This window comes from Aphelocoma coerulescens, chromosome 4, assembly GCF_041296385.1.
Source record: "Aphelocoma coerulescens isolate FSJ_1873_10779 chromosome 4, UR_Acoe_1.0, whole genome shotgun sequence".
Lineage (NCBI taxonomy): Eukaryota > Metazoa > Chordata > Aves > Passeriformes > Corvidae > Aphelocoma > Aphelocoma coerulescens.
Genome location: NC_091017.1, coordinates 51,838,004 through 51,853,045, shown reverse-complemented (window position 1 = coordinate 51,853,045; position 15,042 = coordinate 51,838,004). Strand labels below are relative to the sequence as shown.

General features: G+C 40.2%; 1 protein-coding gene across 5 annotated transcripts in view; it reads right to left on the bottom strand.

Annotated features, from left to right (window-relative positions):
• CHIC2 (cysteine rich hydrophobic domain 2) overlaps positions 1-12,868 on the bottom strand; it is a 31,175-nt gene extending 18,307 nt beyond the window's left edge. The window contains exons 1-4 of one of the 5 annotated variants that reach the window (XM_069014094.1): positions 12,546-12,868; positions 7,761-7,887; positions 5,778-5,832; positions 5,479-5,634 (exon numbers count right to left, since the gene is read on the bottom strand). In XM_069014094.1, the coding sequence (XP_068870195.1) occupies positions 5,479-5,634; positions 5,778-5,832; positions 7,761-7,887; positions 12,546-12,651 (444 nt within the window). In that variant the 5' untranslated portion in view covers positions 12,652-12,868. Of the gene's footprint in view, positions 1-5,478; positions 5,635-5,777; positions 5,833-7,760; positions 7,888-12,180; positions 12,451-12,545 lie in introns of those variants that run through there. The other 4 variants (XM_069014096.1, XM_069014097.1, XM_069014098.1 and 1 more) reach the window with 4 other exon arrangements.
• Positions 12,869-15,042: the final 2,174 nt, after the last annotated feature.

Below are 15,042 nucleotides of genomic sequence, written 5' to 3'. Positions count from 1 at the left end.
GACCAAAATTATACTGAATGATTTCTAAAGCAAAATATACCAGTCCTGAATCTTCTGATTCTTTAAATTTTCATTTCATAATTAATACAAAAAAAAAAATAAAGGACCTCTGAATAAATTTGAAAACAATGGTCAAGAATGCATATTTGATACATACAAATTCTACTTTAAAAAAGTTGTACTAAGTTGACTAGAGCCAACACAGAGATCATATGTGCTCTGGTTAGGATAAACATAATAAATACATTACAATTTTAAAGATTCTTCCAAACTGAACTACAATGTAAATTGTCATAACAGATACTTCAAAAACAAGGTACCTTTTGTCTTAAGTAATTGCCTTGTGGAACTCCTCAGAAAAGCATTATGCTATTAAGAGTACTTCCAGTGCAAAGTCCCTGGCGGACAGGCATAGGAGAAAAACATACATTTTCTTCAGTTTTGAAAATAAATGTAATGTATTCATAAACTCAATAAACTCATCTAATGTATTTTTTTAACATCAGTATCATCCATTGACAAGCAAGACTATCAAATTTAAGAAAATTCATTCCAGCTACTTCACCACATATTTAATTTAATCAATACTTTGGAAGTTGTAATTAGCTATGTTTATACAGCACTCTGAACATGTGAACTGCTACGAAAGTGACAACTAATGATGAGGCTTAAGCAGCATTCAGCAGCTTTGTGTGAATTCACAAACAAACAAGTAGCTCTTGAAAGTATTAGTACAGATCACACTGTTAAATATCTAATTCTATTCATTTTAAGAGATTGCCCATGAAGCATTTGAAACATGCAATTTACTTGTACAATACCAGCTTTTAAGAAATCTAGCAGTACTGCAATTCTATCATAGCTTTCATTGTTACTGTTTCTGTTGAAATTATATATCCTATTTACCCATCAGGAACTACAGCATTTAGTTAATACTGAAAATGAGTGCCAATTCATTTAAAAAAGTGGCTTCAAATGGGCACCTCAGCCTGCAGTGCTTTTTGAATTATAATTCACTACACCATTCTTTTTATTCAAAGAAAAACAACTTAAAGACTTAATGTTCATTTGTACAACCTGGAATTTGTCCCAGAAAGGATGGTGCATTCTATGAGTAAAACTGCTTAAGACATTTATGATCTAGATCTGCAAGTGAGGGACTGTACTTCCTGCAACTTTCTTGCAGCTTTTATTCATTAAAATCGAATCAGGACCACATAAAAGGAGAGAGGCAATAAGATACTGAATCAAATAAAACACTTATTTTACTGCTGAAGAGTAGCAGGCTTTTTCCAAATACCTTAGTGCAAATGAAGAAAGGAAACAACACTATACAAAGACTCCAAAACCAGCACTGAAAAGAAAAATTAAGTGCAGGGAAAGCTTTCACTGCATGGAAATGCATTAAAATTATATAATTAACAATTAAACTTACAAACATCTGTGGCTTAATAAATTCCTAGTTTGAAGCACCTGTTGGTTTAAGGAGACAAACCATTACCTTATTTTTCACTGCTCAAAAAGAAGCATGTATTCCCATAACATACAAACTTTCAGTGACTGTAATTTCAGAAATTGTACTTGCATTTGTGATAACTTTCCTGTATTAGAATTTTAAAAGTCAATGAAAGGAGGTAAAAATACAGAATGCAGAGAACCACTAAGAAAAAACTCTGAAGCTGCAATTGTTATTTTGTCTACATGAACCCTAAAAAAGAAAAAATCTTTCTCTGAAAAAGAGCTGCAAACTACACCAGCAATTCAAGACCAGGGTAGAGTGATTCAGACTCATTAAAATGGACATTGCTTATTTGGTCATTCTGAGAAAAATTTCTCTTCTATATTAAAAGTAAGCAATTGTACTGTAGAAACTGTTGTTTCATTTAATAAAATCCTTGAGAAACACTCCCACTTGTTAGTTCACTGCATATGTAATTCAATAAAACAAATTTATTAGTCTTCTATTTCAGTAGAAAAGGGCAAATATGAAGACTTGTAATTTTCATTGTGCAATTAAAACACGATCTGCACAAATTTCAGGATAGGAATGCTCCCATCCTGCTTTCAGAAATCAAACTCTCTAATTGGACAGTCTTGGGAGTCTTTTGTGATCACTGCAGCAAAGGATGTAACACAAGTCAATTCCAAGTAACTGTCCTTTCACTGGGAATCACTTAGGAGGGCTGAACTAGCAAAGTTCTCTGGGTAACACTTCTCAGACAATTGCAAGTAATGTAAAAGAAGTAACCTTTTATTTATTCATCATTTGTTATTGATCATCTGTTATCCTTGTTTTACAGTATGAATATAAGCGGGAAATAATTCATTGTATCTCAGAATTCAAGGGAAGAAACAAGCACACATCATCCTGGACCTCTGTTTCCTCAAAAAGTGAATCCTGGCTGTTGTGACTATACTTATGGCTGAGTCCAGTCAGGGAAAGGATATCTAAAGAAGTCAAAGCATGGAAGATAATTTGATCAACACAACCCTCTTCCAAGCCACAGGTAAAGTCAGTTTAAGAGTTCAAATGTGAGTAGTTCACATTGAATACATTAGTCTTATGCATCAGCAAAACTGTGGCACTAGCAGCAAACCAAAATAGTCAACGAATTTTTTTTTTCTTTTGTTAGTGGAAGAGTATGAAGTTGCTTCTTGTCACAGTTCTACTGGAATCTACGGAGGAAATAACAGACTGGAACCTAGATTAACCAGGTGTTATTTAAAACTACTGTTTTTGCTTAGCAGCTCCAGGTAATTCCCAATGCACTGTCTCTTACTTGCCACGCTTCTAGGAAAACACATATCGTTAGTTTCCTGCACTTGTCACAGCACTTCGACATAAACTGATGGAAAGTCCTAAGATTTTTCTTTTATGCAGAAGCTTGTGGATACAATTCAGTACTGAGATCTTACAGGGTACAAACCCTGTAATTCCAGATAAGAGGGATTTAAGGAATATGTATCACTTTATATTTTCCTGCTCTGGGTCTACCAAGACGAAGTTAAATCCACCCATACCTACACAAGCAACCCAAATGGCAGTAATTTTTACCATTTTTCTGTAAGTAGTAGCCCTGACTAGAATCATTAAAAAATCCTTCTGCTTCTTTCCCATGCTACAATTTCCAAATGTGCCCTTGAAAAATATTCCACAGCTTTCCACCTTAGCTCCTCTACCAAAGAAAAATATTCTTTCCCAGCCATTTCCAGGATTGAGAGGTAGGAGTTTAGGAAAGCACTCTTTTCCCTTTCACTTTGTCTTTAAGAACACAAGTTAATTAATTCTTCTCTATATATACTCTCCAGATGCCAAACAGACACCAAGTTCTGAGTTTTCTGTCTGAGAAACAACCCTATAAGCACACATTCATTTGGCCAGCTGCTGACATGGACAAGTGATGCTGACCTGAAATTTCCAGATTGATTTAAATTACTCTTACTCTGGAGGAATAATTGAACGGTCATCAGTGTCTAGTGCCATTGTGCCATAGACAGTGGCACAAGATACTTTGTTTAGGCATACGAGTCCTAAGTTTCACTAATACTGGACATCCAAGTGCAGAAAAAGATGCAAAGGTCCATAAATGTCTTCTGGTACCAACTTTAACAGGAAAAATGCAACATTCACTGATAGTCTGGGCCACATGCTAGGATGACTTACAGAAGTTCAGTCACAAATCTGTGTCCATGTTCCTGCTGTTCATACCCTTTCCAGGACTCTTCTCTCCTTATGAATTCTATATTACAGCAACAATGACACCGCTATCCTCTTTCCAGCCTCCTCTGAACAAAGTATCCATGGCTGGAGGGTTTTTTCCCCGATTTATCCCTTTGTAAGGAGCTTACCTTTTTACCTTATCTCACACAACTTCTCTAACTGTTGCTTCACCAGATTCCCTCACAGAACATCTCTCCTCAGCTTCAAACTGTTTTCTGACCCCAGATCCTAGAAGCCCTTGTATTTTTTCTGACACTGTTTAACAATGTAGAAAAAGTTGATTAAAGGACCCAGTCTAGAAGTTGAGAGCTTGCAACATCAGTCCCTACCAAGTTACATCCTGTTATCATTTCCTGCTACAACACATTATGTGAGAAAAATGGGTCAAACTTCATAACATCAGAAGCATTCTCATTTAGAAGTTAAACATGGACAGTAGCAATGGAAGCTTCCCTTGTGTTTGTTACTTACAGAACTAGGCCTCAAATGGTAAAGGTAGTCGCCTCTCAAAGCTAGTTAAGTCAACTGCTTATCTGTTAAAGCAACCACCAGATTCTAATCTCTTCTAGCAGACTTTTGGGCTACAGATATACAGTCATGCTACAGGATACTTACTAGTTTGTGACAACTTGAAGATAAAAAACTTAGGGTTTGATATAAGTCACACTGACACCAATATTTTTGTTTTGGTTAGTTTCTCCTTAGCCTCCAACATTACCAGGAGGCTTTTCTACTTTATTTTGTATACAATTAAAACTAGCCTTAAGTAATCTCTTAAAGGGACTAAGTATTAAGATCTTAACATGGATAGTTAGATGTTACAAAAATGCATACAGGTTTTGTTATAATCAATGTTCATCCTATAAATATTTTTTCTGGAATGCCTTTATTTATTAATGCTAAAAAATGAGAACTTTGATAAAGAAAATCATAATGATGTTCAGTGTACTGAATTGTACACAAGGTGTAGCATTAAGAGGTATTACACAAGAAAGAACATACACAAGCCACAACATGAAATGGAAAGACGAACACTACTAAATAGTGAAGAGATGATGGGGCTGCACAGAGACTTCTTGCAAAGTAGTGAAATAGAATTAGCCAGACAATTTTTACACACACAGAAACAGAAGAGATGGGAGGGTAGCTGAATTAACTGCACCGAGAAAAAGGAAGTGAAAACCAGGCGTGTGTAATGGACTTCTGTTGTGAACAATGCACTAAGTGCCAAACATTCACAGACAAAAGGCTACTTGCAAATTCATCATGTAAAAAAACATTGTACTCAAAATTCAAAAAGAAAAATCAATTATTCTTTTTTAAAACTGCCTTTTTAACTCAAAATATGTGGTTCCTTGGGGCCACAGTGTAATCAGAAGCTCCTCAAAAACTACCACTCATTCATTGCCAAATTCTGATAATCTCAAACAGCGTATCCCAGAGAAGATGCAGCTATTAAAGAGTATGTTGCAAGTTGGTTCAATAACAATAATCGCTTTACAATAGATGTCTCTAGGAGGCATTCAGCTATACTACCTCTCATTGAGTTATAAACTCAAAGTCCTAACTGATGCCTCTTGTAACTTTAACCAGTACAACAGACAACTGATACCAAAATGTATGAAATAAAAGTGATTTAAGTAAGTTCTAGCATACAGTTTTTAATAGTGAAGGAGGAAAAAAAAAAGAAAACCAAAATGAGAACAAAACCAGCACCATTCTAACTATCAAAAATTACATTAATAATTCAAACTTACTCTTTTACTGAGGCAGATAACTGGCCACATACTACAACCTAAAGTGCAGCAGCAGCAAAGGCATCCACATAGTAGCCATCGCACATTAACTGGAAGATTCTTCTTAAGACAACTGTTAACTCTACTGATGCTGGCTTTGAATTCTTCAGGTGCAACCTACAGGGGAAATGAAAAAAGAAGAAACAAACTAGTACTACAGCAGTGTAATTTATTACTTTTACAGTGGTCTACACTTGGAACACTTGTTTTTGTAATAAAGCCTGAACTCTAATTTCAAAATTCTATTCAAAGATACTCACCTTTCCAGTTAAAGATGAAGGAAATTCTGCTTCAAATTTGTTGCTTAGTCCAAACCTGCAAAAACAAAATTCAGATTGTACCAAAATTATAAATAACCCAAATCCATGCCACAAATGGCAAGTACCTCACAATACTCTCAGGGTCTGTATCAGTAATAGCATTAATTTCAGAAAAACACTACTTGTTATTAAGAGTAATTCTTAAAATTATGGTAACAAACAAAAATACACCATTGTACACAGATTGAAATCCATCTCGCCCATAGTCTCTTCTCATGGTTCTCTTGATGCTATTGACTCTTCCTCAAAGTCAGCAAAACCTATAAGCAATAGTAGCAAGTGAGGTAGGTGAAGTACTTAAGGGGAAAGGGGAAGTTACTTGAGGCCACAGTTAGAACTACCTCTCTCCTGCACCAGTACTGATGTATTTTGAAGAAAAGCTCATCCAGTGCTAAATGACTGTTCTAAGCATAAAAATGGAATCAACACCAGCTTGTTTTTCAGAAAAGAAATACGCAGTAAGTTTCAAAACACAGAATGCTAAGTAACAAAACATGGCTTAAACAGTACCCAATTTTAAAGAAAAATACTAGTTATAAATGTAAAGCTGTGAAGCAGTTTGAAATGAACTAGAGTTATTGAATCTACTGGGTTTCACAAGATCTAAAGATCAGAAGAGTTCCAGCTTATCTATTAAAAAATGTTTTCTACCTTATGGGTGTTTGTTTGGGTTCATGAGTGGATGAACCTCAAAGAAAATCTAAATATTTTCTGGCATCTGGGCCGGACAATAACTTCTAGTAGAGACTATACCGACTATAAAGTCATTAATAACACTATATGACTGGCTACTAATATGGTAAACAGCTGCCAGTGTAAAATTTAAGTTGTAATTGAAAAAATTCTGAATACAAACCAGAGCAGCCTATCAGATACTACAAACAAAAATCAGAAACTACACTGCTCAAGATTTGAACTACTGGCAGCAACACCTATCACAGGTTGCTCAGTTGTACACAGAAAAGCTTACTTGAGCCTTGACAGCTGAAGATGTTAAAGACATAATTTGCTTTTACAATATGCTATTGAGCAGCTAGATATTTCCCAGAGTTTTGGGGTTGTTGGTTTTTTTTCTTACCGAACTGAATGATCTGCATGCCAATGGAGAACTTTGTCCAAGTAATCAAATGGGCAATTACGTGGTAAGCTACTGTGGAAATCTCATAAAACCCAGTGAACAAAATCTGGCAGATGAGTTTCTTTGTAGATGAATAAAAGGTGGTGAATTTTGGGATTGCTGAACTATGCTTATGTGACACTCAACTGAAGTTTGACAGGTATATCTCACAGGAGAAATCTTCTATCACCACTCACGATTCTTGTAAGCATTAGCTCAATGCAAGCAGCAGCCACCAGAAATAGCAATAAAATACTGGGCACCACTGGGAAGGTGATTAACATAATTTTGACTCTCCATAAAACCCTCATATACCCACATATTCAGTACTGGGTGCAGCTCTGGCATCCACATTTCATGAAGGACTTGGTGGAGTTCGGAAAAGGCAGAGAGAAGGAAGGCTAGTATAATAAAGGGAATAAAGCAGCTGCCCCAACAGATTAGGGCTGACAGTAAGCTGGAAAAGAGAAGGCTTAGGGGGGCATATGATTAAAGTGCAAAGTTTCAGGAAGGCAATGGATAAGGGGAGTATTCATCAACAAATCCCACAATAGAGAGTGCTGACTGAAATTGGTTTAAACAGTTAAAAGAAAGCACAGCTAAAAATAAGGTGCAAGTAGCTACTTCAGGGTTTGTTTCCACTTGACATTACTGATGCAAACAGTGCCAACATATTTGAAGTGAGATTACACAAGTTCCCTGACAAACACACTAAAGCGAAGACAATGTTGAAGGATACAACACTGACATAGCTGCAGATGCCAGAGAGTACAAGAAGAATGGACACCAGGAACAGCCAGACTTACATGCAATCCATACACCGCAATGCCTGTTCCCAAAGTTTGCAGCAGCACACTGGGCTAGATAGTTTGATGCTGTAGGTGATTTTTACGTAAGGTCTTAAGGCCAAGTAAGCAGGTAATTTTCCCATCACTGTTTACAGGCAGTAGAATCATAGAAACATAAAATGATTTGTGTTAGAAGGAACCAAGGATCATGTAGAGATCATCCGATCTCCCTGTCACTAGATCAGGTTGCTCAAAGCTGCATCCAACCAAACACTGAACACTTCCAATGATGGTGCATCCACAACTTCCCTGGGCAACCTGTTCCAGTGCCTCATCACCCTTATCCCTATATCCAAACTAAATCTATGTTCTTTCTGTTTAAAACTATTCCCCATAGTCCTGTCACTACAGGCCCAGGCAAAAAGTCTCACTCCATCTTTCTTATAAGCCTCCTTTTTATGTTGAAAGGCCACAATAAGATCTCCCTGGAGATCTTATTTACACAGAAGTTATCTACCGTATTTCAGTATTTGTAACTTGAATAGTAGCTCTGCAAGTCTGTAAGTCTCTCAAAACTGGTGAAATAACAAATGAGAATTGTTAAGCAGAAACACATACGGCAAGTTTACTACTTCAACACAGAACAAAAATTACTGGAAACATCTCTACTATTGAAAATCCTGTTGAATACTCCATGACAGGAGGACCATCCACCCTTTCCTCAAACTGCTGACTGAAACTAAGCGCTGAGGCAAGTTATGTAAATGTCAGTCGTGCCCTATCAGTTAAGTGTCATGCCCTACTTAAAATTGCCAGTAAGTTGAAGTGGAAACCAAACTGAAAAAATCCCTTGTATCCACATACATTTCAGAAGCAGCAAAGCCTGGAGAATGACTCCAAGCTGAAGATATACAGCTGCCATCACAAGTCTTAAAACTAAAAGGTATCACCACTTTACTATGTAATTAGTTCATTAAATCAGTATTTGTGAAGTATTCAAGTGTTGAAAGCTCCATCAAACGAATATTCATGATGATCACAGAAGTCATGCCTGACAAAAGCAACCCCCATTGGAAAAGCTGTACAGCTACCTGAAATTACAAAAACTGAGGCAGAGTAAGGCACAGAAACTTCCAACCAATGCAGTTACACTTGGCTGAAGTTATAAGCAAACAGACTGAGAGCCTGTACTCAAGGCTTGTGGTAATGTTTAATACACAGTGGGGTAGCAAAGCTGAAGCTAACACAAACAGCTATAGGCATAATTTTGAGCTTGACACATCAGAGTGCTGTCACCATATGCAAGTAGTAAAAAATGTTGACTCCATACATTGTAAGTAGTTACGTGATCTCAGAATTGTCACTCTTGACTGCAAGCTGAAATTTGAAAATTAAAATATTAGAAACTTCACAGAACACAACTACATGTTCAATGTAAATACATAACTGCTATGAAAAATAAAAAGAAAAAAAGCCTTAAAATAAAACACTGGAAATCAATATTTTGGAGATGCATTTCCTCAGACAGCTGTCCTACTATAGCACTAGATTTCTTTAGTACAATACTGGATCTCCAGTGACACACACTCATCTCTGCTTGCTCTATGCCTTTCCCACTTTACATCAGGTCTTCAACAGATCCACGCTCACCTCATGCATGAATACTTTCTTTACCCTTCCTGGATCTGAACAAGTGTTTCTTGAACCTGACTCCACTTGAAAGGTTCAGATAAATTCCTGCCCTTGTCTACAGTGGAGAAAGAAATGGTGAGAGGTGGAAACTTTAAAGTACTGAAGTTTACAGTATAGGACACAGACAATTTGGAACCTTTTTCAGCATGCAGCTCAGATATTCCTAACACAACAAACTGACACATGCTATCCTCTTCCTCTTTGTCCTCTCTTCTGGGGACACTAAACCATTTTTTCACTGCCCTTAACTCTGCTCTTTAGGTCCACATATTCCCAATCCTTACAAAATAAACATATATTTCACAAATCTTAACATGCTCCATCATTCTCACATAGCCCTGTTTTCACTCATATGTCCTTGATACAGAGTAAGGTTGAAAAATATATTGGCAGACTTCAGTCTGATATTAAAGAAACTTACTTGAGTAAATACATCTTTTGACAGTTCTTTTTCCCCTACAAAAAGTTATCTCGCATTGAGACATGAGGTGCTGTAACAACAGCAGAGAAAGACATTTATCAGCACATCACAATGGCTCTCCATCATTCCACTACTGCAAGAGACTAATAAATCCAGTATCACTAGTTAATACAGTCTGCTATAGATACGGTACATGTCTCAACTGGTCAAGGAACAGGAAAACAATCACTGAAAAACACAATCAGACATCTATCATAAATACTCTCCTCACGATTTCAAATATGTCATGTACCTCCCTTCCTATCATAAGATGATTTTAGAAACAAGGATGAAACACCTTGGACTTTCAGTTCTGTTGTAAGTAAGGATCTCTATTTTCTCAGCTTTCAAGTTTTTTGCCATTACAAGAGAGATCTTCAAATTCTCAGAAACCAGGTGATATGTTACTCCTGTCTACCAAGCCATTGAAACTCTGCTGGTGTGAAAACAGTTTAATTGAATATTTTAAAAAATGTTAAAAACAATATAAGCATTGTCTGCAGCATGCTTCAAACTGAATTTAAGGAGAAAACTTAGTGCTAACCAAAAGCTCCACATTCTCAAAAGGCAAAGACTTCATATGTTTTATTTGGATAATATTTAACTGCTTTCCTTTAATTGATTTTAACTACTCAGCTTAGAAAACACTCACAATTCCATTCTCTGTTGGATGAAATCAAGTAATGATAAATTCTTTCTGATGTTAATATGTAGTCATGAAATTGACATATTTCAAACTCAACATTATGACTCCTATTTAAGATCAGAAAGGATATGACAACAGACTACGAAAAGAGAGCTTCTGTTTAAATATACACACAGCAGGCGCAGTCAGCAACTCTTCAAACTGCAGAGCCAGGGACAGATCAATCCAGTATTTGCTTAACTGCTGATCATTTTTGTCAGATCTTCAAAATGCACACATGCTTTTATAGTAGCAAGACTAATTCATCACGTACACAGGACTTGACTTGTTCCTTAGATGCACTAAATGAATGTTCTAAAAGGGATCTAACTTTTAATTATAAGCATCTGGATCAATGACAAAAAAGTTATAGGCTGTACAAAGGTAAAAGTGGCTGATGCTACTTAGTGAGCTGTTAACACCTGGCACAGTAAAGTAAGTAGACGAAGATCAATTGCCTAATTTTGGAGGCACACATTGGTATTTCATTGCTCATCCAAAACCTAAAGAACAAGTACTTTAAGGAAGATCTTAAAGTAATAATGAGCTAGTAACTATTAATGAACAATTAACAAGGTAGCCATCCTTCAACCACAATGCCCTTACTAGTCACAGCCAATGCTTCACAAGCTTCCCCAACATTCCACTAACGGGCCTTCATCTTGTCTTGCACAACTTCCCTTCAAGTATTGGAGAAGAAACCAGTGTTTGCCTCTGTTTCAGTTCTTTATACTTTTCATTTGCTAATATGAAAACTATCTAATTGTGGCTTTGCTCTGGTTTTCAGGCACAGACTAAGGTTACTGGCTTATTTTCAGTGAATCACTGGTACAGCTTCTGTTCACAATAAACAGTCATAAGTTGAACACACTGACTACATGCTTCTATTCTTTCACAGGGCCTCCTTGGCCTCCTGCCCCATCTATGTCCTTCTAACTTTCCAAATCTCTCTCAGTCTATCCATGTCTTACTTCCTGTTTTTAACTAGACAGCTAACTGCACTGCCCAGCTATTAGTATTTGTGTCAACCAGATAATAAAGCAGGAATGTATCCAAGTCCCAAAAAAACTTGTCAGGTCAGTATCTGAAAATCAGTAGAGTTTATGAGACTCAGAGCAACAGACCACAGTATCTTCAGCTTTTATGTCTGTATTACAAATCTAGTTCTGCTGAACACTGAATACAAAAACCCAAAAGTTTGTACGACTGTGTCTAGTCTCCAGGTTTGTATTTCAGCTTCTGACACTATACATCGTAACTGACAGCTACTACACTTCAACAGAGTGAGCCTGACAGAATCGATGGAAGGAAAGATACCCTCATCTTTTACATTACTGAGAAGTACTACACAAGCTCGTGGTCACCTGCTCCTAGACTCAAATACCAAACATGAACAAAACAAAACTACATTGCTTCCATGTCAAACACAGTGAAACAACACACACCAATCACAACATAATTTTACAAGTACCTATCTGACTAACTGATGCCTTTTCTTTGTAAAAGACCTCAGAGCTATACTAGCAGCCACAAGTTAAATAGGATTGGGTAACATAAACAACCCTATGCAATAGTCCAGCCGGTCATGTGCTGGCACATACCTGTTATACAAAGGAACACAGGCACCTTACTTCCTGACAGCTCATCATTTTGGACAAATACTTAACATTCCTCTGCCAGTAACAGCCCAAGCCAGCCTTGTTTCCTCAGCACCTAGTTAGAGGTTTGCACCCGCCTGCGAGTTTCCAGGCGGCTCCCAGCTGCCCACTGGTGCCGAGAAGAGCCCTCTCGCAGCTTCACGGACGTAGGGAAAGGGCAGCAGTCCCGGTCCGGTGCTCCCCACGCCTACTCCCCGACTTGCCCCAAGTTGTACCCACGGGCTCGGCGCTCCCGGCCGCCCCCGTCCCGCCGCCCGGGCCTCCTCCGCCGCCCGCCCCGGCCGCGCAGGCCCCGGCGCGGCCCTTACACGGTGACATGGCCGGAGCCGCGCACCACCACCGGGTCGGGGGAGTACTTGAGGAGCTGCTCCTCCAGCGCCCGTTCCTCGTCCTCCTCCTCCTCGTAGATCTCATCGAAGTCCGCCATGGCCGGGCCGGGGCGTCCGCTGAGCCACAGGAGCCGGAGAGACGCCACGGGAGCCGGCCAGGGAGGCAGGCAGGAGGGGGCCGGCGGGGGCGCCCCGGGGCCGGGCCGGGCCGGGCCAGGCCAGGCCAGGCCAGGCGGCAGCGGGGCCCCGGCAGCGGCTGAAGCTGCGGCAGCGGCGGCTCCGGGCAGGGAAGCGCCCGTCACCCTCCGCGGGGGGAGGGGGCGAGGGGCGGGGCAGGAACAACAACAACAACATCCGGCCCCGGCCCCGCCCCGCCCAGAGCCGCGCCGGCCGGGGCGGGCTGGGCGCCGCGCGTGGGGTGTCCGCGAGCGCGGCTTTCCCGGGCCCGGCTTTCCCAGAGTCTCGAAACGGGTCCGGCTGGGAGCGACCACAGTGGGTCATTGGATCCACTGTTCAAGCAGGGTCATCCTAGAGGGCACAGGATTGTACTCAGACGGTTCCTCAGTATCTCCAGTGAGGGAGACTCCGCACCCTCTCTTTCGACTCAACCATTCTAGGATTCCATGATATACTGAAACAAGCCAGGAAAAAAGAACTGCAGGTTTCAAAGGAAAAATTATCTCATGTGAAAAAGAAGCTATTGTAATTAAGATACATGAAGTACTAGGAAAGTAAAGGGGAATGCAGAGTTCCCTTCCCACTCATGAAAGTGGACAACGGGAGTGCTACAGATGTCATTTATCTGGACCTTCTGTAAGGTGACCTTCTGTGACACGGTCCCCAACAATATCTTTTTCTCTTAATTGGAGAGAGATGGATTCAAGGGGTGGGCTGTTTGATAAGAAAGTGGTTGGATGGTTTCATCAAGAGGGTAGTGATCAACAGCTCCCAATGGACATCAGTGATAAGTGATATCTCTTAGGGGTCTGTATTGGGACCAGCATTGTTTAATGTCTTCATCAATGACGTAGACAAACGGATCTAGTTTTCACCTTCAGCAAATTTGCAGATGACATTAAGCTGAGAGGTGTGGTCGACATCTGGAGGATGGGATACCATCCAGAGGGACCTGGACAAGCATGAGAAGTGGGCATATGGGAATCTCCAGAGGTTTAACAAGTCCAAGTGCAAGGTGCTGCACCTAGGTTGGGGCAATACCTGGTATCAACACGGCCGGGGGATGAACAGGTCCAGAGCAGCCCTGCCAGGAGGGACGTGGGGGTGCCAGTGAGTGAGAGGCTGGACATGACCCAGCCATGTGCACTCACAGCCCAGAAAGCCAAACGTGTCCTGGGCTGCATCCGGAGCACCGTGGGCAGCAGGGGAGGGAGGGGATTCTGCCCCTCTGCTCTGCTCTGGTGAGACCCCACCTGGAACCCTGCATCGAGCTCTGGGGTCCCAGCAAAAGAAGGACATGGACCTGCTGGAACGAGTCCAGTGGAGGACAGCAAGTTGATTAGAGGGATGGAGAACCTCTGCTAGGAAGAAATGCTGAGAAAATTGGGGTTGTTCAGCCTGGAGAAGAGAAGGCTTTCAAGTGATCTGACTGTGGCCTTGCAGTACCTGAAGGAGGCCTACAAGAAAGATGCAGAGGGACTTTCTGCCAGGACATGTCTTAGATATTAGCAAGAAATTATTTACTGTGAGGGTAAAGACACATTTTTTACTTTTACTGTGAGGGTGAGACACTGGAACAGGTTGCCCGGAGAAGCTGTGGATGCCTCATCCTTGGTAGTGTGCAAGGCCAGGTTGGATAAGGCCTTGAGCAACCTGGTCTAGTGGAACGTGTCTGTGCCCACAGCAGAGTGGGATGGAACTTGATGATCTTTAATGTGCTGTCTAACCCAAGCCATTCTATGATTCTATGAGAAGCAGATTTGCCTTTTTTTTTTTTTAACTATCTCAGGCTGAACCTTCTGACATTATAGGTTAAATACTGCTGCAAGTACATAATCCACCAGTCCACTCCATCAGATAAAGAAGGTCCGCTCCCCGTGTTTAAAATGACATCCTACTACTGCTAAATCCCACGTCAGCACTGCCTTCCACTGTTGTCACAACAGCAAATGGCCTACCTGTTACTAAGGCCATTATTCTCACAGTGACATTTTCCAGCCTTTGTTTTAAGTTTGGGTTATGACAAATACCAAAACTGTCAAGAGAGAAGAAGAGTTCCTGCCATTTTTAGGGTTATCTGGTTAGCATTCATCTATGTAGTCCTAAAGGGGATATTCCTCTGCAAATTCATTCTTCTTCTGCTCTGCAAACAGTGGCCTTTGCATGGTGCTTTCCATGGAGGATTCAAGGCTGCTACAGGAATGGCAAATCCAGGAACTGACAGCACCAAGGGACATGCAGACACCTGGTCCCAACCTTTGTGTGAGGTGGTCGGCCTTGGCCAGGGGTCACTTTCCCC